General features: G+C 33.2%; 3 protein-coding genes across 7 annotated transcripts; 1 reads left to right on the top strand and 2 right to left on the bottom strand.

Annotated features, from left to right (window-relative positions):
- Window positions 1-212: 212 nt before the first annotated feature.
- On the bottom strand, window positions 213-5,125 carry LOC130645098 (5'-AMP-activated protein kinase subunit beta-2-like). 2 transcript variants are annotated; one of them, XM_057450962.1, is made up of 7 exons: window positions 4,717-5,125; window positions 2,869-3,052; window positions 2,451-2,544; window positions 2,173-2,305; window positions 1,710-1,855; window positions 1,101-1,169; window positions 213-817 (listed from the first exon to the last, which is right to left on the bottom strand). In XM_057450962.1, the coding sequence occupies exons 1-7, from the start codon at window positions 4,850-4,852 to the stop codon at window positions 731-733; spliced, it is 849 nt and encodes a 282-aa protein (XP_057306945.1). In that variant the 5' UTR covers window positions 4,853-5,125; the 3' UTR covers window positions 213-730. The 2 variants fall into 2 exon arrangements, with proteins under 2 accessions (XP_057306945.1, XP_057306944.1); XM_057450961.1 differs by having other exon boundaries at window positions 2,173-2,308; window positions 4,717-5,118.
- Window positions 5,126-7,291: 2,166 nt separating this feature from the next.
- LOC130645096 (5'-AMP-activated protein kinase subunit beta-2-like) lies at window positions 7,292-26,213 on the bottom strand. Of its 3 annotated transcripts, none has more exons than XM_057450957.1 (6): window positions 26,071-26,213; window positions 25,697-25,811; window positions 9,778-9,891; window positions 9,404-9,587; window positions 8,074-8,167; window positions 7,292-7,696 (listed from the first exon to the last, which is right to left on the bottom strand). In XM_057450957.1, exons 1-6 carry the CDS (start codon window positions 26,107-26,109, stop codon window positions 7,643-7,645), a joined length of 600 nt encoding a protein of 199 aa, XP_057306940.1. In that variant the 5' UTR covers window positions 26,110-26,213; the 3' UTR covers window positions 7,292-7,642. The 3 variants fall into 3 exon arrangements, with proteins under 3 accessions (XP_057306940.1, XP_057306942.1, XP_057306941.1); XM_057450959.1 differs by having other exon boundaries at window positions 9,404-9,518; XM_057450958.1 differs by having other exon boundaries at window positions 25,697-25,880; window positions 26,071-26,186.
- Window positions 8,213-21,296, top strand: LOC130645094 (protein FAM76B-like). 2 transcript variants are annotated; one of them, XM_057450953.1, is made up of 11 exons: window positions 8,213-14,325; window positions 15,831-15,895; window positions 16,038-16,098; window positions 16,171-16,341; window positions 16,983-17,089; window positions 17,263-17,400; window positions 17,471-17,540; window positions 17,623-17,685; window positions 19,319-19,420; window positions 19,707-20,105; window positions 20,219-21,296. In XM_057450953.1, the coding sequence occupies exons 1-11, from the start codon at window positions 14,236-14,238 to the stop codon at window positions 20,723-20,725; spliced, it is 1,773 nt and encodes a 590-aa protein (XP_057306936.1). In that variant the 5' UTR covers window positions 8,213-14,235; the 3' UTR covers window positions 20,726-21,296. The 2 variants fall into 2 exon arrangements, with proteins under 2 accessions (XP_057306936.1, XP_057306937.1); XM_057450954.1 differs by having other exon boundaries at window positions 8,216-14,325; window positions 16,171-16,326.
- Window positions 26,214-26,338: the final 125 nt, after the last annotated feature.

The following is a 26,338-nucleotide window of genomic DNA, read 5'->3' as shown; positions in this document are numbered from 1 at the left end:
AACGACTGGTTAGAGCATGCAAATTAGATTAGGGTGCCCACTCAATTTTTATGACATTTTTTTAGATTTTAGATTTTTGGATTCACTTTAGATTATCTTGATAATGTAAATTTTTTTATAATTTATTTCTTGTCAATATTTGGAAAATGAAGATAGTTTCGATTGACCATATAAAATTAAAATCCATGACCTTTTTCTAACATTTTTTAAAATGAAAATTTTTACTGACATTTTCCTGCATTTTAACTTATATTTTCAAAATTCCTGACACTTCCGACAGAGTGAACATTCTAAAATTATAAAATTAATAGAAAAGTTTGAACTTCAAAATTAAACAAGTACATACATAGATTACGCTGTTTACTTTGCATCCGCACTTTCACCAGAAAGAGCGTGTTATAGTTAGAATCTCAGACTTCGATGTGTTGACCCTTACACGCTTCTTCCATTTTTTAATGTTACGAATCTCATACCTTGCATCAAAAAACAAACAAACATATTGTCAAAGTCTTTACTGTATGAACCAGATTTCGGTGTTGATTTCGAAAGTTAACATATATATATACCGGCGTTTTCATAAAGTTTATTAAAAATCTATAGCAGCATAAATACACACCCTGAAGTTTTGTACAATTCGTATCAGGAAATTTTCACACAAAGTAATTGCGTCAATAATTATAGTTGTACAACGTACATCCAACACATCACAAACGTCGAATATTCGAATTTCTCAGTTCACTTTGATTGGTTTGTATAAGATAGTAGTCACGTACTTTCGTTTGTATCGATGTGTTGCGCTCAATGTCATCACAGAATCCTGAAATCAGAACAAAAAATAAATGAGAGTGGTAGAGAAAGGCCTAAAAAAGAGTGTAAACCCTTACATACAACAAACACCTTTGCATGTACAACGCAAAATTTTACTTCACAACGGATTTTGCCCAAAGAGAGAGACGTATTCATGTGATTTTCTCGTATTTTTTATATTAGATTAAGTATGGCATTTTAACTCCATCTTTTATACACCGGTGGTCATATGACAGTTTCTTAAATAAACCGATACATGTCAGTATAATACTAAAACAGGCCGCATTACTTACTTTAATAGATAATGCGTATAAATGGTTAAGTGCAACGTGGTTTGGGACCGGTAATAAAGTAGGATCTTCCTATAAAATAAATTTAGGTCAATAGATTTGTGGTGTGTACAAGTGCAATACATTCATAAGTTCAGCTTAAATATTTTAATAAGAAAAGCATCTATTTAATTTGCTTCGGAAAAGTGGCACATGTCAAATTATGAAAATGCAAGACAGGTTATTGTTTGCTTACTAGAATAGCATATTCATTGAAATAGTAGCAATTTAATTGGTCAATAATAAAGCCGATAAAAAATGAAAGAAGTTGAGGTAAAACTAATTTTTTTTCACAAAAAAATTAAAAACTTATCTGATAAAATATAAGATATTTCATAAAAAAATATAAGTAAAAACCACAGGCTTTTTTTAAATTGAAGCACTTTCAGAATTATTATAATATAATTTGCTCCACAACGTAAAAGGACACAAGAAAAACCCTATAATATACATATCCTAAGAAATAAAATCTACACACAAAGACAATACTTTATGTAAGGTGAAAAAGTGTTCCAAAACATTGAAGCTGAGTAAAAACCAAACAAAAAAAAATGAGTTCAACATCAAACTTACACCATCAACAGAATCTTTATTTAAGATAACATTTAACAGATGGGGCGGTAGTGAAGGTGGGATGACAGCAGCATTGAAATTATCGTGAATGAGTGTAACATTAGGTGGAGGAATTAACTGTCCATATGAACCAGGAGGTGAATGCCCTAAAAAAAAGTTTTGAAAATAAGAACCAAGTCAGATCTAACATCAGTCTGCATGTTTGAAATAAAATCTGGACATTTGTTTGCGTAACACTTTAATTAAAGCCTTTCATATTTCAATACACCAAAGCATTTTATCCATCTTTAAACAACAAGTTTGCTGGTATCCCTTAAAATGTTAAAATCATTTCTGTGTAGTAGTAAGATGGGATGAAATAATTATACCAGCGTCACAAGAAAGGACAAAGGATTGTTATATACATTTGTAAAAAAAAATGTTGATTCTTGTGATTGTTTACAGACTTAAAAGATAAACATACTTAACGATGAAGTACTAGCGACTGACTGCAAATTGCTTCCACATTCGTCTTTTAATAAAGCCTCTGTTGCATCAAAATCGGATTCTTTTACAACTATTACATTGTTTCTGCCGCCGAATGTGTCGTCTATCGTCTTCTGAAAAAAAAATATTGCTGACCCTTCTTTTAAACACAACAAAATTATGGTTATTGTTGAAGAACAAACCACAGACCTCAGAAAACAAAGGAAAGAATTTTAACAAAAGCAGGAGTTTGAACTTTAAATCAACAATAACTACCTGATTTGGATCATGAATCCAATTTCCATCAACCAAATATTTAAATTGATGAGTACCTCTCGGAAGTTCAATAATGGCTGCAAATTCTCCTCCACTAACAAAAGCAAACATAATGCTTATAAAACAGAACACAAATTCTTATGAATTTCGGAACCAAAGCTTCTCCGAATCCATAAAAAACGGTATTGGCAACTAACTTTCTTGTATGATTTTTTAATTTTCCCTTACGTGATGTTTTTTATGTAATTGTCGTGAAATTCCTTAACACTGTGTAATAGTTGTGGAATTTTGGGTTAGCATTCAGTAGTGTTGGCTAGTAAAGACTTGTAAAGCTCTTGCAAAAAAGGCATTGTATTTATCACACAATAGAGAAAGAATAAAATTGAAAGATATGAAAGTCCATGAAAGTTAGTTATACCTAAAAGTCATTGGGATTCTTGTTTTCCAATCATTAAAACTACCAGACAAATACACTTCTTTTCCACCATATTCCCAATGAAATACAACAGGAACAGTAGTCTCCATTTTATGACAGGCAACTTCTGTTGGAACATAACCCTCCCCACCATCATCTACAACACGTTGAGTGATATGATGTGAGTCTAAATTTAAATATGTAACTTTAAATTTCCTTGCACTGGTAAAAGGTTGAAGAGGTTATGGGCATTGATTGGTTCAGTGCAATACATGAATCCAAAGAACATTTCACTAAAGAAACATATTTTTTCCAGGGATTTTTCGATTAGCAAAACATAAACAATCTAAGGTTGTTTTCCAATTTTTTGTATAAAATTTTGGCAGACAGAATGGATCAGAAAAGCTTGAGAGCTTGCATACTTAAAATGTTTAATTGTCTGCTCAATTTCAGGGAAAGTAGAACCAAATTTATCTTTTTCTCTTCAGGTAGCAAAATAGTGAGCGAATCAGGTTATTTTATTTTGTAAAAATTGCAGTGTGTATACTTTAGGATTAAACTGTGGCCAGCAGATTTTCTGTTCTATTATGTTCATGTCTGTTCTTTTACACAGAAAATTTATTTTAAGTAGAGAACATTTTAAGTGACATTTATCCTGTTCCCAGGCTCACCAGGAATTTTTTCATAAAGATATGACAAATAATCGTTCTTTTTGACTTACCAACTTGTTTTCTGTACTTTGAAAAGGTTGGTAGGAGGATGCAAACATATACCATATTTTTATGGTAACATTGTGGCCTAGGACCTTTTTAGTCAATTAGTTTTTCGCTTAGACTCAATTATCAATTGCCTGCCCTGTTTACCTTCCATACTCATATTGCCACACAAAACGTTGTTGGGACATTATTTTTAAAACCCCAAATAGTGTTTTTTACAAGTCAAAGTTGATTATTTTAGGGCCATTAATCATTATGTTGTAATTACAGATATCACAATTTTTCTTGGTCGCGTCGCCGAAATGCCACCATGTTTTCTCTACATATTTTTTACTCAGCCAATAGATGACTTACTATAAGCTTTGTTTACATTTTTTCCACAGGCAAAGAGTTTCTTAACCAATCAGATCTTCTAAAAAGAAGTATTAGCCAATTGAATTGCTTTATTTTGCCTGCCAAAAAATAAAAACAAAAAATTTATTAAGATAGCAAGTCATCTATATAATCAAAAGAGGACCCATGTCCTTGGACTTATTGTATTACTTGTTATAAAGCAGGGGCAGGGTTGCAATCAGTCAATATTTTATTGACAACTTTAATAAAATATAGTAGGAAAATAGAGTAGAAAATATTCTCTACTACTTGAGATAGGACACCTTAGTCGTCTAATCTTTTGAGGTGTATCATTTTGACACGATCATAGCATCAACATTAAATCCCAACCCCTTAATCATCCAAACAGCGTTATGCATGGCACAATGATTATGGAGCTGATGGAAAGCTAGCCTTTCAAAACTGCAAGTTGCCATAAACAGCATGGGAGCCATTTGCATAAAAAAAATATGGGCAAAAAGGAAACAAGAAACTTATGGGGAAAATGAGTGGCATACATATTTGAATTCATCATCTAAATTCTGAAAGAGTTTGACCATAATATTTGACCCTAATAATTGACTGCAGTGAAATATTTTCACTGCAGTTGATTTGCATAGTCATTTCTTCATAAAAAATCAAAATTTTAGCTACTAAAAAACTTGAAATTGATCAGAAAGTTTTAAGCATGTTAACCTGGATCTTGCAGTGGTATAATAGCTAGCTAGGAATACCTTGCTTTCCTACAGTTTAAGACACTAACCTTCGGAAGTTGGAGCACCATAAGCAGTGAACGCAATATCATCAGTCTTTGTTTTTTTTCCAGATTCAAAATCAAGTGTTGAATCTGATGTGGAGAGTTGTCGTTGTCTCTGGGGAGTGCTTTGTGTCTGCCCCATTTTATATAATAATATAAAAGCAAGGCTTTTTAGTTAGTTACAGATTCATTAGTAACTTCATCTATAAGTAAGTACCAAAATTACCAAAACAAGATTGCTTAGCTGGCCAACCAAACAGAACGGACCCTGCAAAAACAGAAGCCAGTTGTGGACAAAAGCACAATTCGGAAACTGTTTCGCTGCCGGTTGTTTAGTCAAGAAAAATGGCGGGAATAATGTAAACAAAACAAAACAAAAAAAAAATGTGATATGAAATTGACGGTGTCAGAGATATTTGCCATTATATCTTTCTTAACCAGATCAACATAGACTATCTTTGCGTCCAATTGAAAAGATTATAATACATCCATTTTGCAATTTAAAAATAAGATTTGTAAATTAAAAGACGAAACCAAACGCAAATGTTTCACCATTGACCTACCCTAGTTAACTAAGCTTTCTTCTCCGAGCTGATAAAATTAGTTTCTCTCTTTTCCCCACCTTAACTACTCCGATTTCCCGGTGGTAAGAAAAATTACGCTGGGTCTCCTGGCTACCAGTGACCCGGTTTCTCCCCAGGATATATATTTTGTGCCTATAGTTGACACAAAGAAACTCTTCTGTTCCTTCTCCTCTAGTATAGTCAGGGTCAAGAAAGATGAACACACTTGCGAAACGTTTATATTACAGAAGAACTTGTATATTACAGAAGAAACGCGGAAGAATATATCAACACAGTCTGGGGACGAGAATGTCTGTTTTCCATAGACCTTTTTGAATGTTTACATTTTCCGCGGTAAGCCCTTTCGGCTTTAAAAATTGCGTGGAGGCAAAAAGATGCAGGCGCTAGGTAAAGTAAGGTCCTTTTAATTCTGTTTCTTCGCACGAAGGTATTATTACTACTTTACATGAATATATGTCAATAAGAAGTTATCCATCTACACTCGATAATAGTTTAAAGCCTTAATACTGTTACCGTAGAAATAAATGGGCTAAAAAAGACCTTTCTTCAGCAAGCTCCCGCATTTTTTCCTGCCTGCCACGCGGTTTTTAGAGCCAGAAAAGGTCTATGCTTGATGTCTTTAAAGCTGTATTGATAAAGCATGCATGTATTTTTTAGTTATTCAAAAACAAATATATCAAAAACAAACAACTAAAATATATTTTTAAGTAAACAAGTCTAGTATATCATAGGATTATAAACTTATCCCATGGGGAAGTCAATTATCAGAAAATAGAAATAATGGCATAGACGCAATATTTCTATTGAGAATAGGCTTGTCCCACGGATCAACAGACTCTTCTTTAACTCCAAATCAAAATTAGTAGTACCGGTGGGGACTATAGAAGAGTTCTCAAAGTAGGTTTATTTTTGCAGAAAACTACATGCTCCAGAACCGCAGCTTTGATGGTGTTTCCAGTAAAGACAAACACCCATATATTTATTGCAGACATCGCACTTATATTTATATACTATATAAATACAAGTGGGATGGCTACAATGCTATCTATTACGGTAAGATTAGGCAATATTTGAAAGTAACATAACAGTATTGTAACAACAATTTTAATATTGGGGGAGGGGGGGGGGCTATATAGAAAATTACATATAATAGTTTCGCTTTATATAGTGGCTACGTCGGGGCCGATGCGCCCCCATGGTGGGCATCAAGTGGGAAATTTTTCAAATTTACATCTTTAGATTGGCGGAAAATGCTCTTTCAGACGTCAACGATCTCATGGTTCAATGTTAAAAATCACGATAAATGTTTCGATATTTTTGTCATTTAGAAAAGTTGCGTTGTTTAATTGGCATCAAAAGTTAGATAAAAATCTAGAAAGGTGCGGCGAAACATTTTCCATAAATTATACTTGCACTTTGGAGTTTTAAAATAAAAATTTTAAAGGAGACCTTTATCTAGGAAGTGTTCAATAGAACCTAAAAATCATTTTTAAAAAGTATTTCGTACTATATATTGATATGAATTTCGGTATGAATGATAATCAGGGGAACTAAGTATTAATATTTGTGTAAATATGTTTAAAATATCAAAATAAATAGGTGAAAAAGTATTTACATCATCCATACCCTGAAAAACCTCATTTTGTAATATATGGTGTCATGCATTAAAAAACATAATTATCAAAACGGCGAAAAAAGTCAAAAAACTTGAGAACCGATCGGGATTTTTTTTCTAATGTTTTGTTTGCAAATTTAGTATAATTTTTGCAAATTTAGTGAACCATAAACATTCGTGTAATCTGATATTACTTTATTTTAGAACTAGGTATACTTTTTAGTTTTAAGTGTGGTAGGGCTATAGATAAATTACTACATATTTCCACACCCAAAAAGAAAATGCTGACAGTACTTTAAAAACACAGGAGGTGTTAAGCTATGAAAGTTGTTTTGAAAAGCCAGAATTAAAGTTTTCCTAATCAGATAAAAGAAAACACAAATTTTTATACTAAATATTTAATGTATTTAAATTTTTACAAGAAAAACACCATTATAAGATTGTCCTAACTAAGATTTGTCAGGTATGAATAAAGCTGTTCGAAAACAATTCAACTTTGACTGGATACGTTACCAGGATTAAATCAACATTGATTAAATTAAGAATAAAATATAAAAAATTACATCTACTTGCTTTCGTTTTTATAAGTAACGTTTGATACATTGGTGCGTGGTTATGGTAGGACCCATACTGTTGTTACGTGTTAACGGACCAATACTAGCGTGTTGGTGATGCTATGTGTTATATAGAACAGATAAATACAATAAAAAGAATCTAAGAGGTCTTAAGTTCATCATTCTACTGCAATGACATTATTGCTTCCTCCGTAGTCGTCATTCACGGTTTTCTAAACAAAAAGCGAAACAATATGGTTACTTGCAATTAATAAGGAAAGCACAGAAAATTACTTAAGAATCATTTTAATCTAAAATTGTATGAAACAAAGCTTTAATTTACAATATCCAATTAAAATATTTTTATGCTAGTCGCAAATGGCGTTCAATCTTGTTACATGATGTAAGAAGGGCCAAAACTTTCCCAAAATTTTTGTAACAACCAGTTTTGGTAGTGTTAATTGTGGTATCAGGAAATAGGGAAAGAAGGGAAAGGAGAAAAGAAAAATCTGGTTTACTGACTTTCCTTACTTTGAAACTAACACACTTGCTGATTTTTTATAATTAACGCTGAGGCCTACTTTTGTCACGTCGTATGACAGATGTTTACCTGTTTATCATTATGTATCCATTTTCCATCGATGTGATATTTGTATTCGTGAGTTCCAGGTGGTAAATCCAGGGTTACTTCATGTACCCCTTTCCTGAAATCATAGCAACAACAAGGCAGTGTAAAGATAAAGTAAAAAATTATTAGATCTGTGTTTTTTCTGCACTAGGTCACTTTGTAATCCTGGCGCACTTTTTAACCTATTTTGCCTCACTTTATAATCCCAAACCAGTCGCAATTTGTAATCCCCCGACTTGTCGCACTTTTTAACCCCGATAATTTTCGGGATAGAATATACCTCTCGTATATTTCTGCGATTGTTTTTACATTACTGTAGCTGACTAAAACGATAATTTAAGTAATCATCATTGTGGTAAATACATTTCAACGCGTCTTTATTCTCTCCGACTATATAATTACGTTTCGTTATTGATAATACAATTAGTGCTTCAGTAGTTGCAATACTTGCGTAAATTTTATCACAAAAAGATCGCTATAAATGGTTACACAACGTTAGCACGAAGACACCGTGCATGCTTCAGTTTATTTTCAAGTCATAAAAAATCAACAACGTTTGATTTGTTCATAGCTATATATTTTTGAGTTTTGAGTTATTCACAAGAGATATAGACTTTTATGTTTAAGAAAAGATGTATAACACATATTAATGGGAAAAAATGGGGAAAGAAAGTGACTAAGAAGGAATGTCAGATAAGTCTTACCTGCAAAAAATGCAGTATTGTTCTAAAAGTTTTTAAAGTTGGTTAAAAGTTCATGTAGATTCATAACATAAAATAAATGCATATCAAAAGAATAAAAACCTAGTATTTCATTAGCTTGAAAAATTGAAGAAGAAGTATTTAAATTCGTGTGAAAGAAGCTAAAAGTGTATGCACTGATCAAAAAAATCTTATAGCTACTCATCATTTTTAAAGGATTACTAAGTGCCACATGAAGGGATTACAAAATGCAATAGATTTGGGATTACAAAGTGCGACAAAATGGGTTACAAAGTCCGATGGGATAACAAGATGCAACAAAATTGGATTGCAAAGTGTGACGGGATTACAAAATGATACACTACCATGTTAACCTATCGAGCTCAAATGATAACGCTATCTAACTAAAGCAAACAAATATGTCACACGCGAAATTACTATGTCTCTGCCATTGCAAAACAGCGATGGGGATTTTAATAACTAAATCTTTATAATGTGTGGAAGAAAACAGGGGTATGTTTTCTCTTTCTGATACCAGATACCTTTTTTGTTATACGCCGAAGTCGAGAAAAAGAAGAATTCATGGAAACAAGGTAGACATTTTCACTTACTTTTTTTTAAGCTTGATGTCCAGTTTCCATTCGTTAAAACTACCAGCAACGAACACATCCTTTCCACCGTGTTCCCATTTGAGCGTGACTGGCTTGACTTTGCTTCCACCACCATCTGAGATAATGAAAAACTCATCAGAGTCATTAAAGAGATCTTTAGATTCTATGCTGGGGTCTTTGCAGTCTACAGTAGAAACAAGTACACAGACTGGTTTTCACTTCAGATAGTTTCAGATGACTTTCCGTCTGGTTATTTGAAAGCAGTTAATGCTCAGAATATTGTAGCGCGCCTTTTATATACTCACACGCAGACAAAATATTGGACATGAATTATTGCTTAGTGTGTGTGTTGATAACTGGCCAAAAGTTTGTACCTGATTGCGTTGGCGGCTTTTTCGTGGTTCCGTCTTCATGACTTTTTTCCTCTGTCGTCGTTTTTTCTTTGCTCGCACCCTTCCCCATGGCAATCAAAATATGTGTTTTTTTGTCTAATATACACAAGATATGGAAAGAAAAACTGTTTGGCTATTATTTAACTCATTTTAAACAGGTACAAATGTATTTAACCTTTATCACAAAGCTCCTTATGTTTTTCTCCTAGCAAACACGGAAGTGTCCAATTAAAAGGTTTTAACTTTGCTCAACTGTTTTGATACACATTCGATTTGAAGCATACTTGAATTGCGCAAAAAATACACAACTGAGTAACAAATTTTTCATTTAGTGGAAGTGTGAAAGCTTTAAGCTTTGATCGCCTTATTACAATGCAACTCTTCCCAATCTCGTCCCCAGGAATTTTTGTACGCCTATAATTCAAACGCCATCTTTTTCTGCCTATAATATAAATTTTTTTATCGCCATCTATAAATCTGGCGACATGGTTACGCATGCTTCGAATAAAGACATAAATAAGAACATTCAATGATAAAAAAAGTGTGTACGATAGATGCATGCTAGCCGTGATACAAAACTGACTTTATGTTTTTTCAGTAATACTCTCCAGTAACTAAATTAGTTCAAAAGCCATCCACTACTTTTATGGTTTGCAGCAATCCGAACCATTAGGGCATAGGGATAATTAATTGGAGCGCGTGATGGACGAAACATTGTGTTCTCCAGTTTACCAGCTAACCCAGTGTAACCTAAGGTTATTATTTAATCATCAAGTGTTTACATTACTGATGTTGTTAAACCGACGAATATGACAGGTAATGAAAAAGACAGACAATGGCATTTATTTCAATCGATTTAAAACCGAACTTAACGAGATTAAATCGACTGATAAGTAATACGAACGTCTCTTAAACTCTGCAAAACGTCGTTTTTGTATTTATTGCAAAGCTTGGATACGTCCAAACGTATCCAAGCTTGTTTCCTCACAAAAGTGAGGAAACAAGCTTTATTTACGTAATCAGCTAATAATGTTTAAGGGACGAAAAAATGCAAGAGGTCAAATTTAGGTAGTGAAAATGGTACTGACAACAGGCGACTTATAATAAAATATTAACTACTCGAAAAAAGAAAAAGAAAACTTATTCTCAAGGCGTTATTTACCTCGCCAAAGCAACTGTACTCAAATATGAGGGCAGTTTTTAATGCTTCAATTTAAATTGTCTTGTCAACTAATTTCGAACACAGTGTGCTTTTAAATGATGACTTCTTTGTTAGAAAGTTACATTAATTCTATCCCATAGAAGACTAAAATTAGTATGCCTAGTGTAAGAAAGACACACAGAGAGAGAATTTTCTACTTATCCAACAAAGAAGTAAACGCAGCCTTAAAATTTTAAAAGCTGTAACAAAAAAGATAGGTATCTAAATTAATAATCACAGGGGCCATAGAATAGAGACTATGAAACCCTAAATAATAATAGAAGCAAAGCACGTAGACCCAAATTTGAATCATAAAATGGGGATATGCGTAGGCTAACCAAAATTGCCGTTAAAAGAAAAGGTCAACGTATTGCATATTAAAAATTGCATAATAATTGTCTAATAATAATTATAAATAATTACTGTTATTGGCACTTAGCTAACTAAACTAGCTTGGCAGGTCTTGTGTTACTTGTTATATCACACAACATACTTGCGATTGCATACTTCTTTCAGCTAATACACCTTCAACGAGTGCAGCTACAAATAATTTCGTAAATAATTAATATAAGAGGTAATATGACTTTGCGTATTGTATCCAAAGAAAAATAAACTAAGTTTGTCGACCTGTACGTGTTTACGTAAAACGCGTGAAACTTTAACCAACTTCTTATGTGTTGCAACAACAAGATGCTCGAATAACAAGGCGTTGAAAAGCGTGCAAAGTGACACGCTATTACATGCTACTGTGGTTTTTTTTATAGCGAATAATAAATAACACGTGCACTTTTGTTTTGATCAACTCATTTATACTCGACCCTCAATAGCAATTTAGATATATAACTCGCGCTTAAGTGTGTGTTTCATTTTAGAGTGGTAATAAATAACTAAATTAAATAATTTCACAAAATCTAATCAAGCATAAAAATACGAAGAAATATCGATGTGTTTCATTTTCTTTATATAAAGGAACGTCCGGCGTGGACATCAAGAAAATTCGTATAATATGTGAACCTGTTAGGTCGATAGTATGCCGCAAATAGGACTTAAATCCAATTCCTTCGTCTTACAGCCAAATCTAAAAATTTAAACGCTACAAAGCGCCCTAAAAACAAGGTTACCGAATTGAAAAATGGTAATATTTTGGCTCACAGTGGAAACATGTTTTTCGGATTTAATGCATTGCCGGGCTTTGTTATTAAATGTTTGCCCTATTTAAATTATTTTTTATTACCTTCGTGATAGTACTGACTGAAGTTTACTTAACCTCGTCTCCAACGCATCATGTATCTTTTCTGACTTGACATTAGAAAAGCAGTAAATGCTGGAGTTATAGGCAAGCTCATTCCCATTTTTTTCTTCTTAAAAATATCGGACGCTGTTCCAGACTATTAGAAAAGAAAAAAGCTCTGGGGATGAGGTTGCAATATGAGGAATAGACGTCAAAGTTCGATATTTCGTCGTAACAATTTTGTCATTTCTATGCTTCGCTTTATGTTGGGTATTCCGTTTTATCTTACATTTTATTTCCGCCCGCCTCGTTTCCAGAGTTCTTTTTCGTTTTCTAATGAAAAATCTTGAGCGCCTTTAACGAACTTTTGGCTTATTTGAGGGAATTTGGTGTTTCACTGGTAATGGTTAAAAAATTTCCTAGCCGAAAACCTATCCTTGGAATTTCAGCTGAACAAAACAATGGGACAGTATTGATAACATTCTCGTAAAAAAATATCGCCATATAATATAGAAGGCATCTTTTTGGCGTTAAATACGTGTTGTTGTTTTTATATACATAACGTTTATAAGTATTATACCCAGCTTCTGTTTTGTCATAAAATAAGCATATACAAAGCATATTCACGAGCCTGTGGAGTTTCTGCTGAAGATATTTTAGTTAATGTAACTACGCTACAAGAACTTTATCAAGAATTTCATGTTTCAATTAGGTCATATTTTTTGCATCAAACTAAAGTGAGTTAAGCAATCAGCGAGGAGTCATGTATTTAATCCTTTTGAAAGGGAGGTGAAATTAGGACTTTTAAGGAGTAATACAAGTAGTAACAGGTTTAAGCTATATTTTTCACAATTTCAGGAATACTAGATTTTATTGTAATGAGCATACCGCAAGCATAACCCAGCCTCATCTGAAAATTTAATATGCTTATATAAAAACATGCATTCTGTCATGTAAAATTCACTACGGAGGAGATTAGGTAACCGTCTACGAAATACAATCGCAACAGTGTTATGTAATGAGAAACCTGGAAACAGGTTAAACTGGGTGAGATAACCTGTTGCCTCATTAAACTGCGATTGAATGCGGGACTTAGGAAGTTTAGATAGAAAACAATGAAAAATAAGGAAAAAAGTTTAAAGGTAAAGTAAACTTCCAAATTATAGAGCCCGAGCAAATTATACGTCGTCATCGTTTAAATCCATGCAATGCACAGTATAACTAGATTTTTTAGGTCTCTAACGTAGGTGAAGTTTAACAACTTTTGGTGTGAGTGCAAAATAAACTTTTTTCTTGTCTTGGGACCGAGGTTGACTTTACTCAGAAAACTATTCTTTTTGAAGTATAATAAGTTTTATTGGTTGTGCTTCTACTTTTAATATACGTGGGTGGAAAAAGTTACTGGATTTTTTTTCGTCTGGTAGAACAAATAGTGTAAATACCTTTTTAAGGATCTTTAAACCAGTTCCGTTGTTAGTATTTTAGTAGGTTAAGATCAGACTGGGATTCAACTTATGCTATATATATAGTCTTATAAGTCCAACTTGCCCGCCTGCGCCCCACTCGCGTGAGTATTGAGCAAAAGAAAGCATATGGCATGATACGTACCATATTTCCTCTTAACCGCCCAGGGGCTGATCATTTTTTTCAAAATTTAGCACCAAAAAAAGGGGCGTTCATGAAATTATTTTCAAATCACTACAAACTGTTAAAAAACGATGCTCGTTTTCAACCTCGTTCCCAGGGCTCTTTTTTCAATTTTTTTATGGCTCGTTTTATAATTTTATGTCGCGACATTTGCTTAGAAAACTGTATACAGTACACCTAAATTCTATAAGGGGGTGGGGACTGAAGAGGGTGCTAAAAAGAGAGTAAAAACGATACTTCCTGAGTTTTGGGTCTTCGGCTCGAGTTGCTGTCCCTCCTTTCCGTCGTGCGTACTTTTTTTCGGTACGCCAGACTCGGAATTAATCTCCCCCGCAGAAGATCACCTGTGTTTCATTTGAAAATGGCGGGCAACACAATGTTATTTGCATGTACAAAATGTCACAGTCGTCATCCATTTGAAGAACTTAGTCGTGAAGAGCAACTTTGCAAGGTGAGTTTTGTTATAAATTAACTTAACTGAATATGATTAAATTATATAATAATAATTAAATTATTTATTTATTTTACAAAAAGTCCTGTTGTTCTTGGATTGAAATTGACATTTTTAAAGTTTTAAAATAGAAACTGGAAATGTTCAAGGAAAATCAGCAGTTCTGCAAAGAAAACTTTTTCCTGACAAAAATCCATTTCATCTGACAAATGAATTTCCACATGCTTTTTTGTAGGTTGAAATGGCTATAAAGTTTTTAAGATTTTCTTTGGAAACCTAATATCCAAAAGCAGTTCAGGAGTTGAGTCAAAAAGGAAAACCACTACCCATCTGGGTTACCCTAAACAGGCCAGAAATACGGCAATGGTTCCCATTAGGGAAACCACTAAAATAAAAAAGATTCTGCGCACGAGCTGCTTAAGAAGCGCACTACAAATTTTTAACCAATAGAAAGGGAATATTTTCTTGCAAATTTTCACAGAAGGAAAAAAAATTATCGTAGCCTCTTTCCGCAATTCCGTAAAATGGTTCTGAGAATGGGTAACAATTTCCCAAAAGGGAAACCCAAATTAAAATCAAAAAAATTAATTGAGGAAACAGTTTCCTATATGGAAAACCATTTCCCTATATGGGAAACCATTTCTCTATATGACATGGGAATTTCCCTATAAAACATGGGAAACCGTTTCCCTTTTAGTGTCATCTCCCGAACTGAAAAGGGTGCAGACTTGCCAAAAACGCTTGCATAAATAAGGGGTGAGCCTTGGCGACTTTTTTAATAAAATTTGCGCTTTACATCCAATAACTTTTAAACTTGACTGAATTATTCCCAAACTCACCCGAGTTATTCAAAATGCAAAGCAACGCTTTCAATTTCGTTGACTCTGCCACAAAAAATGCAACCTTTAAAGTATTACAGAATTGCATGACTTTATTAGCTATACATTTATTGATCAAATTGCCCTGCTGTTAATAATAAACCATTGAATAAACTGTTAACACTCTTGCCACAAGGCACATTTAGCCCATGCAGTTTTGATAGACAAGACTTGTAATGTTAACATAAACCCTTTGTTTTTCTGACATGGTAACTTTCCATGGGATTCTCAGGTAAAGTATTGATGGTTTTTTCCATAAAAAATGCTGCTGGATGTGCAAAAACTGCAAACTTTTTAAACTTTTGTAAACATTAGCAAGTAATCTATATGTTAATTAATTAATTGATAATTGATTTTTTTCTTTGTTCCATGTTTCCAATCATTACATAAATATGAAGCAAAAAAGAAGGATGCTAGATTGTCCAACGAAAATCATTATGTACTGGAGATTTTATATCCGAGAAAACGATTAGAATTTTTTTTGCTTGAAGAGGGGAAATACTACAAGGTAGAAGGCGTCATCTGTGTGACCAGGGTGGTTACAAGCCATGCTAACACAACTTTCACCTGCTTTTCAAAAATTATCTTATTATCATTATTTTTTTATTTTATTTTGATTTGTGTTAGACATGCAGAAGAAAGTATCCACTTGTGACATGTTCATATTGTCAGCTTGAATTTCATCTGTTAAAGTAAGTTGATATTTGTAAATGCAAATCCATGTATATGTAAACGTATAAATATAGTGTTAAATATGCACATATATACCTCTTAAGATTGCTTGGAAGTATCCAATATGTTTTTTTTACAATATATACCATTGTGTTAATTTAGAAAAACTGAGGGCAATCCCATTTGTGCAAAATGTAGTCACAATCTCTCAACCTATGGACAGGTTAGTTGTATGTTCAAAACATTTAATTTCAAAGCAGTGTTAAGGTTAATGTATTAAACCATTTTTTCTTAGCCAAAAAACTGCAAGTATTGCCAGATCAAGGCAGCATTTAAACAATCATGTTGCTCAAGATGTATCAGCTCAGAGAAGCGATATGGACCACCTGTGCAATGTCAGAGGTGTAAGAAGCAGTGTGCATTCAATAAAAGTGGAGAATCCAAAGCAAAAGTATGTTTAATAAAGGTTAAAATATTAATTTATGCAAAAATAAGTGTTTGTTAAAAACTTTAAAGCTTAACACTCCTCTACAATATATTTAAAACCCAACACGAGTCTGCAAATCGTACTCAAAGATTGATATATATGTGCTATGGCCACACAAGTCTATTTAGATTTGCTTTAAAAGTTTAAATTTGCTTGCATAAAAATAAAAAAGCCAAAAAAAAATAAAAAAGGAATAGAATTGTTTTTCTGTTACATGGTTAAAATGCCTCTTACAGCAATAGACAAGCATTTATCTATTAAAAGCTCAAGTGAAGAAACAATCAGCAAATATTTGAAGCCTCTCTTTCCTGTTTTTATTTCTGAGGCGTTAGCTAAAACATAAAAACTTGCATTTTATTAATAATTTTAAACATTACTTATACCCTCAGGATAAAACCATGCAAACATTACTTTTACTGAGTTGAATATTTTTTAATAACTTAATTAGAATCAAAGTCATTGTACATTTTAAGTGTTATGAAATATATATATTTGTATTACTCACATAACACATAATTAAGGAGTCTCAAAAGACTCAGAAAAAACCAGTCAGAATTTAAACCCTGCTCTACTTATCCCATGCTTTTAAAGTTTTGATTGCAAATAGTTGTCTTTTTTAGGTAGGAGGAGAGGTACTCTGTTTACAGTGTACTCTTGAATACAAGCGTAACCGCCACAGGCTGCAAAAGGGTCTGTCAAAGGAAAAGATGACTGAACGTTATTCTGGGTGAGTGCATGCATTAAGTTCTATTTTATAGCGATGCCTGTGATTAAAGTAACTTCCTTTTTGTCGGTCTTCCAAATTATATTTGATTTAATGCATGTCATGTAGTTGTGATATTGAATTTTCTGTGATGTCTTAATGTCACCACTCACTAATAATTTAATTTCAATTTTTAGTGGTCATATTGATAGTACTGTCGTTATGCCATTAAAGGCGGAGAATCTTCCCACTGCTTCTTTTAAATCGCGTTTTGATGCACTTGAAAAAAGTAGTCGGCAAAATAGCAGATCAAATAGTCCCTTCAGACAAGAAAGGTAAACACTGTTTGATTCATCGCATCTTTTTGTTAAGTTTTCAGTAATGTTAATTTCTGTTTCTGCACAGTGTCAGTGAGAATGCTGTTGATTCTACCTTTGGAGATCCTATGTCTGAAATGACCAAGTTGCGAGATCAGGTAAGGTACAAAAGAAAAATTGTTATAATATACGATGATTCGTTTAAACTTCTTTTTTGTTTAAAGTATATTTCATTCGTAGATTGCGATGCTTAAAAAAGTCATCTCTCAAAAAGAAAAAGTAATATTAGAAAAAGACAAAAAGGTTAGTACTGTTCAGGGTTGCCACAACTAAACTCCTCAATTTTGAAAAGTTCCCTCAAAAGTCCTTAAACCCCTCCAAAATTGTCAATTAGTGTTAAGAACGAGGGAAAAAGATTTGATTACACTGACACTGTAAAGTTGTGTTGTGCATACAATTCATTGAATGGTTTTGCGCAATAATAAAATTGTGTGGTGTTCAGTTTCATATGTATCATGTATGCTGTTAATTAAATCATCTATCTGCCCCTAATTGAACTGACACTTCATTGGCATAAGTACCTCAGAACATTATCTTGACAACGAATGCAAAAATAATGGTTCCAGTGAAACTTGAACTTACAACCTCTCGTTTGCTGGGCGATTGCTCTACTGAATGTGCTATCAATCTGATGCTATCTTCCTATCCATGTAGTAGATGAGGCGGGGTTAGAACCTCCTTGTCACATACTACAAGGGAGAGATGTATGTCCTCCTTGTGACTTATCTTTCTACTAACACATACCAACGAGATATCACCAAATGATGCACAAACAATGTTCAGGTACCAACCAACCAATCAAATTTTGCAGCACTTGTTAAGCTCTTTATGTGCAGGTTAACTTGTACCAATATATCTCACATATGCACCGTTGTTCCTGAAACTTCATTATTTTATAACATATCTCTTCTGCACTGGAAATAATGAGAAAAGCTAAGTATAAATCCAGTTTTCAAGATCAAATAATGTTTAGATTGAGATTTCATCTATGTCAATCCATGGGAGATTCTTTCCATGTGGTTTAAAATCAGTTCTTTCGTGCTGCAACTGAGCCACAGCTGCAAATGTTGTTTAAATTTGTTAGTTATTACACTACGTTTCTGTTCAGCTGACTGCTTTTTATTATATTATTTTCCTTTGTCATCAAATGCTATTATTTCGTGAGTAAGTGAATGAGTTTTTTATGAAGCTCCCAGTAAGCAATAATTGCTATCATTAAATTATGCACAACAAACCTATCATCTGCTCAAACTAGGTGAAATATTATCAAGTCTGATTTTAATCAGCGAGATATTTTTGCTTGGTCTATTTTTGAAATAGCATTTTCTTACTAGAAAAGAGATTGATTTTGTAGATAATTACAAACATTCATAGCATTGGTGAAATCATCCCACATTCTATCTGAATGCAAGTCTCGTTTGTTTGATTATCCTGAGTATTTATACGGCATTCAGGAAAGATATTAGGTTAATCGTTTAATTAAGGGCCTTGCTCGGCAACGTACCAAGTAAAATACTACTCATTTATTATACATTTTTTGTTTGATGTGGTGAGTGTTTGTACGGTCTAGGTATAAAATCTTCTGTGATCTCAATTTTTTCCTTAAAAAATACCGCCATCTTCTCAAAAAAAGGTGAAATTCCTCCTCAAAGAACCCTGCTGTTGTGAAGTCACAGCAGTGATGTTCTTTGTATTGTTTCATGGTTCTTACACGAGATTTCTTTTTGTTTATCCTCAAAACACATGTGATACATTAAATTTACAAAATTGTACGGGGTATGAGTATATATTGGTAAATTTTGAGCATAAAAAAAGTCCAGAATAAAATTATGTCAAATGCTATGGGATCATGAGTTATTATTGTTTTTTGGTGTAGATTAACGAATTTCAAGCTGAACAATGGGAAAAGGAGAAATTGCTTCGTCAGAAAATTCAGGCGATACAGAAGGAAAGTAACGAAAGGGTAGAACAGTTGCAGGTATGTAAAACGTCATGCGAAGTTTAAGTCTTTACAAAAGTTTGACTTCGCAAGTGTTCTTAAGAAGCTCCACTTTCGATAATATTATTCTATCTCTTGACTTTTTTCTCTTTGTGGACAATAATTTACACGGATTACGTTTGGTAATGTTTAATGTTTATTTTGCTAAATTAATTTCAAGCGAAGTTTAATACCCTCTTAAAAAGAACACAGGGAAAGCTGATTAACTTCCTCTTGCAAGCATTGTAATTATATATTTTATTTGAGTTAAATGCTTTTTTTATAGTTGGAAAACCAAGCTCTAAGAAAGCAGGTCTCAGGTCTGTCGAAAACGCGCAGAACTTCTAAACCAATTTTTACACTAAAGAAGATTCACTTGGAAGCGCACAAAATACCTTCGCCAATGACAACGTCTGATAAGAGGGAAGCACCAATTTCGTACGATAGCACGGAGGAGGGTGGAAGCGTCACTACAGAAAGTGATCGCGCCGAGATCACTGATCGCGAAAAAAAAGACGCTGCTCTGACAAAAGTGGATCATGTTACTGAAGATGAAATAGAAGAAAAGGATAAAGATGTCGATCGCGATAATAATACGGCAACCGAAGGAGATAATTCTGAGGAGAGCGATGAAGGTTTAAGCAGTGCCAAAAGTAATACAGACAAACAGATCAGTTTTGATGAGGTATCCTGATTTTATCTTCATTTAAACATTCTTTAAATAGAAATAAAGATGAGTAAATTCTCAGTTACTCCGTCTTGGTGTATAGATTGTATATATGATGCTATCGTTTGTAGGCGCAAGAAGCTGAGATTAAAAAGTTACTAAAAAACGACGATGGACATACTAGCAGTGGTGTGGAGGAGAACGAAGTAAATTTGCGTCGTTCGAAAAAACGTCAAAAGAAGAAGTCACAGCTAACGATCGAAGATGACGGAGATGTTAGTACTGGTGTTGAAGATGACCACGAGTCGAATATTGGACCAAAAAAGAAACGGAAGAAAAAGAGACACTTGCGTATCGACGAATACGATGGTGAAGAAGAGCAAAACGTTTACTCGTGCACAGAGCTACAGGAGGAAAACAATAATCGAGACAAAAAGAGACAAACTGGTGAAGAAGGCGATGAAGAGGATACCGATTTAACAATTACAAAGAAGCCAAATGAGCAAGCCGAGGAACTGGAAGACGAACCTATAAGAGAAGGTAACAAAGAATTACACCATAACCCGTCAGACGCAGAAATGGCAGAACAAGCTTCATCTCCAAGCGATTCTGATGAATTACACGTCGACGAGGATTAAATTGGCAAACAACAAAAAAAGTAAAACAATTTAAAATTATAAAAAGTGGGCACTAAGCTATGTTCTAAGTTTTGTTTTCGACCGCCTAGCTTCTCTTTCTTAATTAATTTAAAAAGAGTTCCACAATTAACTAAAAACTCATTCAAAGTCTGATAAGCTGTAGTAAGTGCGTCCCGATATAATTGAAACTCTGATTTTGTAACACATGCACGGCACAAATTTTCATTTTTTTTTTATGTATTTAATCTTTACTTGGTGAAAGGCATGTAATACTGATTATATTATTGATTGAAAATTCCTAATTCTTTGTATAAAATAGAATTGTAGATTTTGTCTTTTGATTGATTTATACAAAAGAATCAGGGGGGGTCACACAAAGTTGTCCAAATTGTTGTTTTAAACATACGAATAGGTAACAAGAAAAAAACCTTGGGAATCTAAATGCTCAAGAAAGATCATGTTTTAGGAAAAGGAAAATTATGTCATAAATTCTTTTATCTATAAACAATATGCTTGTCATTTTTTTTCAAGCTCAATTACGTAAAGTCACGAAATACATATATCCATTGCACATCTTTCATTCTCCAGTTTTAGCTGCCATCTTTTTTTTAACTTTCATTCGCATAAAGGTTTTACACAATCTAATTTCCATGACTTATTCGAAGAAGCTTCAGAAAAAAGAGCGGAGGTTTTATCTAACCGTTTATAAATACTTCTTTGTGTTCAAGATCTTACATAAATATCAGTAATTACGTCCAATTATTTGTGTACGGAGGAGGAGAAGTATAGGTATTCTCTTTAAACTATTATAAATTCCCGATGTTTGTGTATGGCAGCAATAGTTCATGTTTCTTTTAAGAAGGTCGGGTTTCTATTTAAAGTCTTTTTACAGCATCTCCCATCATTTGGACTGTTGGCGCTTAATTTTTATACTTCAAGGGTTTACTTACCTAAATTTCAACGTTAAAATATTAGACAGATTTTTTTAGCGCGTGCGCCCGGATACTGAATGTTGGAAGCTGCGACAAAGAAGGTTTCCAGACGTATAGTATGGTATGTTATGGCATACCACACCAAGCAAGCGCATCAGTGATTCGCTATTCCTTTTGTAAGGTTTCACAACCTCGTTTCTAGGTATTTTTTCGTCCTGGCGACAAGGAAAATGTCAGAACAGGCAACAGGTCATGAAAGGAGTTTGAAAAAACTGTGTTTTCCAGTTTAAAAATATAGTTTCAGTCTTACTGTTTTTGTAAAAATTTGATTTGTCATTGGTTTATATTGAAATTTGCTCTAAAAAAAGGGGGCGATGTGAGAAATCACGAAAATATGTGAAGAAGCGCAAATTTATTAATTTTAAAGTGAAATGTTAAAACACGTCTCCCATTTCATGAGAAAGTTCTTAACGTGCGTAATCCTATGAAGAATGTTTCAAACATGTCAATTGTGGTCGCATATGTCATACAAGAAACATTCCATCGTGGGGGGAAGTTACGACTAAAGCTTACTAGCTACACTGTGATGGGGATAAAACAGCCTGCGATGAAGACCAATTTTAAAGAAACTTACATAAAGAATACGCTTTTTTGACCATGTGGTTTTGAAAACAATTTTTTTAATTTTAAAAGCGTGCTGAACAAACAAGAATGAAACGTTTAAAAAGTCTTTAGAATCATATAGCATGCTGAGATCATCATTTAAGTGGAGATTCCACTGAATTTATTATTTAATCAAAACACAATTGAGTGGATGCGATATAACAAATGTAAGCAAATAACTTTTATTTGAGTTGAAGTCCTCTGTTGTTGTTTTTTACTTCAATGTGAAAGAATTATAAACAAGAAGTCAACACAATAAAATTTTATAGTTTCATTACTGAACATTAATTGCTTGTAATGTGTTTATAAATCGTTTATTATGTAGTTCTGATGTAAAACGATTTCGATAAAAAAACTTGATATGCTGCATATTAGAGTCTCTGCGGAGAATATATTTTAAGCGAAGTAATTGTGTATATATTTACAAATAAAATATGTTTATGTCGGGATAATTTTATAACAATTTATCACTGGGAGAAGTAAAGGTTTTAGAATGATTTCGATATACGTGTGTTTGGTATAATTAGAAAACATGGGTTTTATATTGTCATATGGAGTTAGGAATGATCGCAATTCATAGTTAAATTGTCATTTCTTAGTATAATTTGTATTTTTAGTTAAGCATTTAGAAAAAGTTTCAAGTTGTGTACACATACACACACTGGGAAAAAGACGTTGTTTGAATAGTAGTTATGTAGCTTGGCTGTTTATTTAAGGTAGGTGCGGCCACGTGTTGAAATATATTCATTCTTAAAAAAATTTTACAAGGTCGTGCCTCCGCGTTTACTTACATTACATCGTAGTTGGTTGTGTCTATCAACTAAGCTTACACAGAAAATGTTGATAAGATAAATATATGTATATCATTGATAACAACGCGACTCTGTTTTAACACAGTGATGTGTTAGCCGACAGAATGATGCGTCACGCATAAAACGCTAAAGAAATTTATTTATAGAAATAAGAAACACGAATGAGAAACATCTGTTTTAATTTAATGTAGCTAATTCATAAAATCGTGTTTGTTATATTCTCTCTTCACATTTTGATATTTTGATGATAATGATTATTAAAGTCAACAAAGGGATAAATAAACTAACTTTATTTGCTTTAAACCATTTTACTCGAAGTTTTATCGAGAAAAACATACAATTACTGTTTTTATATTATGTTTTTAACGACATAATTTTGCGGTGCCTAAGTTAGCTACTAGGTTTTTATGTGAGACTCAACCTTGTACCCAGGACTCTTCTATACCTGTATGTTGATGCCGGCCCCTTAGCATAAGTGTAATCCTCCTTAAAATCTTCTTACAGATAAATAAACTTTATTGTTTTTGGATAGCTACTTCTTAACGTAACAAAATTCATTCATGCTTTTTTATTGTCATTTCAAGTTATATAAAATATTCGCCATATTTTTATCGTTATTAAACTAACTTCTTTTCCAGGCCTTTTCGTCCCTAATCAGCGCAGCATATTTCAGCGTCTTTTTTTTTAAAAAAATAAAATAAAATGGTAAAACAAATTTTTACATAGTTCATCTGTTTTTATAGTAGTGCTGGATAAGTGACACTGAAACACACCCATATTCAATTTGTTTACATTAGAAGATCGATTTTAGATCCTTGTGGCAATTAATTTTTTTCTTAAAACATATTTAACTGCAATTAAAAAGTCATTTGAAATTCCTTTAAATCCCACAGACCAAATTGTGACATTTCATCAATGGAAGGCATAAATCGCGTTCGATATTCTCGCTCTTGCTTCGAGTTATTTGAGATCGTGGTGCCGTTGATAAGTAAAGTGGCCTAAGGTGGCCTAAGGAAGAGGTTGCTCTGCTGCACGAACCTTTAAAAATAAAGGTTTTTTATTAGTTGCTTATAAACTAGTGTGCCTACAAAAGCGTGTAGTTATCTAACTATCCCTTCAACATAAGAACCGAATATTGACTACTTTGCTCAATAAAAAAGTTATTCCTGTTATCACCAATATGTTGTTTACTCGAGAGTATAAATAAGTTTGTCAATAACAAAACAAGATGTCTTTGAACAAACGTAAACAAAACTTTGATTCACACACACGTATACGTCATTGGCTATTATTAAACTACGTTACAATAATGTCCGATTTGACTTTTGTCTTTTGTCATTCGGCAACAAGGCAGTGTAAAGATAAAGTAAAAAATTATTAGATCTGTGTTTTTTCTGCACTAGGTCACTTTGTAATCCTGGCGCACTTTTTAACCTATTTTGCCTCACTTTATAATCCCAAACCAGTCGCAATTTGTAATCCCCCGACTTGTCGCACTTTTTAACCCCGATAATTTTCGGGATAGAATATACCTCTCGTATATTTCTGCGATTGTTTTTACATTACTGTAGCTGACTAAAACGATAATTTAAGTAATCATCATTGTGGTAAATACATTTCAACGCGTCTTTATTCTCTCCGACTATATAATTACGTTTCGTTATTGATAATACAATTAGTGCTTCAGTAGTTGCAATACTTGCGTAAATTTTATCACAAAAAGATCGCTATAAATGGTTACACAACGTTAGCACGAAGACACCGTGCATGCTTCAGTTTATTTTCAAGTCATAAAAAATCAACAACGTTTGATTTGTTCATAGCTATATATTTTTGAGTTTTGAGTTATTCACAAGAGATATAGACTTTTATGTTTAAGAAAAGATGTATAACACATATTAATGGGAAAAAATGGGGAAAGAAAGTGACTAAGAAGGAATGTCAGATAAGTCTTACCTGCAAAAAATGCAGTATTGTTCTAAAAGTTTTTAAAGTTGGTTAAAAGTTCATGTAGATTCATAACATAAAATAAATGCATATCAAAAGAATAAAAACCTAGTATTTCATTAGCTTGAAAAATTGAAGAAGAAGTATTTAAATTCGTGTGAAAGAAGCTAAAAGTGTATGCACTGATCAAAAAAATCTTATAGCTACTCATCATTTTTAAAGGATTACTAAGTGCCACATGAAGGGATTACAAAATGCAATAGATTTGGGATTACAAAGTGCGACAAAATGGGTTACAAAGTCCGATGGGATAACAAGATGCAACAAAATTGGATTGCAAAGTGTGACGGGATTACAAAATGATACACTACCATGTTAACCTATCGAGCTCAAATGATAACGCTATCTAACTAAAGCAAACAAATATGTCACACGCGAAATTACTATGTCTCTGCCATTGCAAAACAGCGATGGGGATTTTAATAACTAAATCTTTATAATGTGTGGAAGAAAACAGGGGTATGTTTTCTCTTTCTGATACCAGATACCTTTTTTGTTATACGCCGAAGTCGAGAAAAAGAAGAATTCATGGAAACAAGGTAGACATTTTCACTTACTTTTTTTTAAGCTTGATGTCCAGTTTCCATTCGTTAAAACTACCAGCAACGAACACATCCTTTCCACCGTGTTCCCATTTGAGCGTGACTGGCTTGACTTTGCTTCCACCACCATCTGAGATAATGAAAAACTCATCAGAGTCATTAAAGAGATCTTTAGATTCTATGCTGGGGTCTTTGCAGTCTACAGTAGAAACAAGTACACAGACTGGTTTTCACTTCAGATAGTTTCAGATGACTTTCCGTCTGGTTATTTGAAAGCAGTTAATGCTCAGAATATTGTAGCGCGCCTTTTATATACTCACACGCAGACAAAATATTGGACATGAATTATTGCTTAGTGTGTGTGTTGATAACTGGCCAAAAGTTTGTACCTGATTGCGTTGGCGGCTTTTTCGTGGTTCCGTCTTCATGACTTTTTTCCTCTGTCGTCGTTTTTTCTTTGCTCGCACCCTTCCCCATGGCAATCAAAATATGTGTTTTTTTGTCTAATATACACAAGATATGGAAAGAAAAACTGTTTGGCTATTATTTAACTCATTTTAAACAGGTACAAATGTATTTAACCTTTATCACAAAGCTCCTTATGTTTTTCTCCTAGCAAACACGGAAGTGTCCAATTAAAAGGTTTTAACTTTGCTC

The sequence above is a fragment of the Hydractinia symbiolongicarpus genome, chromosome 5 (assembly GCF_029227915.1).
Source record: "Hydractinia symbiolongicarpus strain clone_291-10 chromosome 5, HSymV2.1, whole genome shotgun sequence".
NCBI lineage: Eukaryota > Metazoa > Cnidaria > Hydrozoa > Anthoathecata > Hydractiniidae > Hydractinia > Hydractinia symbiolongicarpus.
This window is presented reverse-complemented; position numbering and strand designations above follow the sequence as displayed.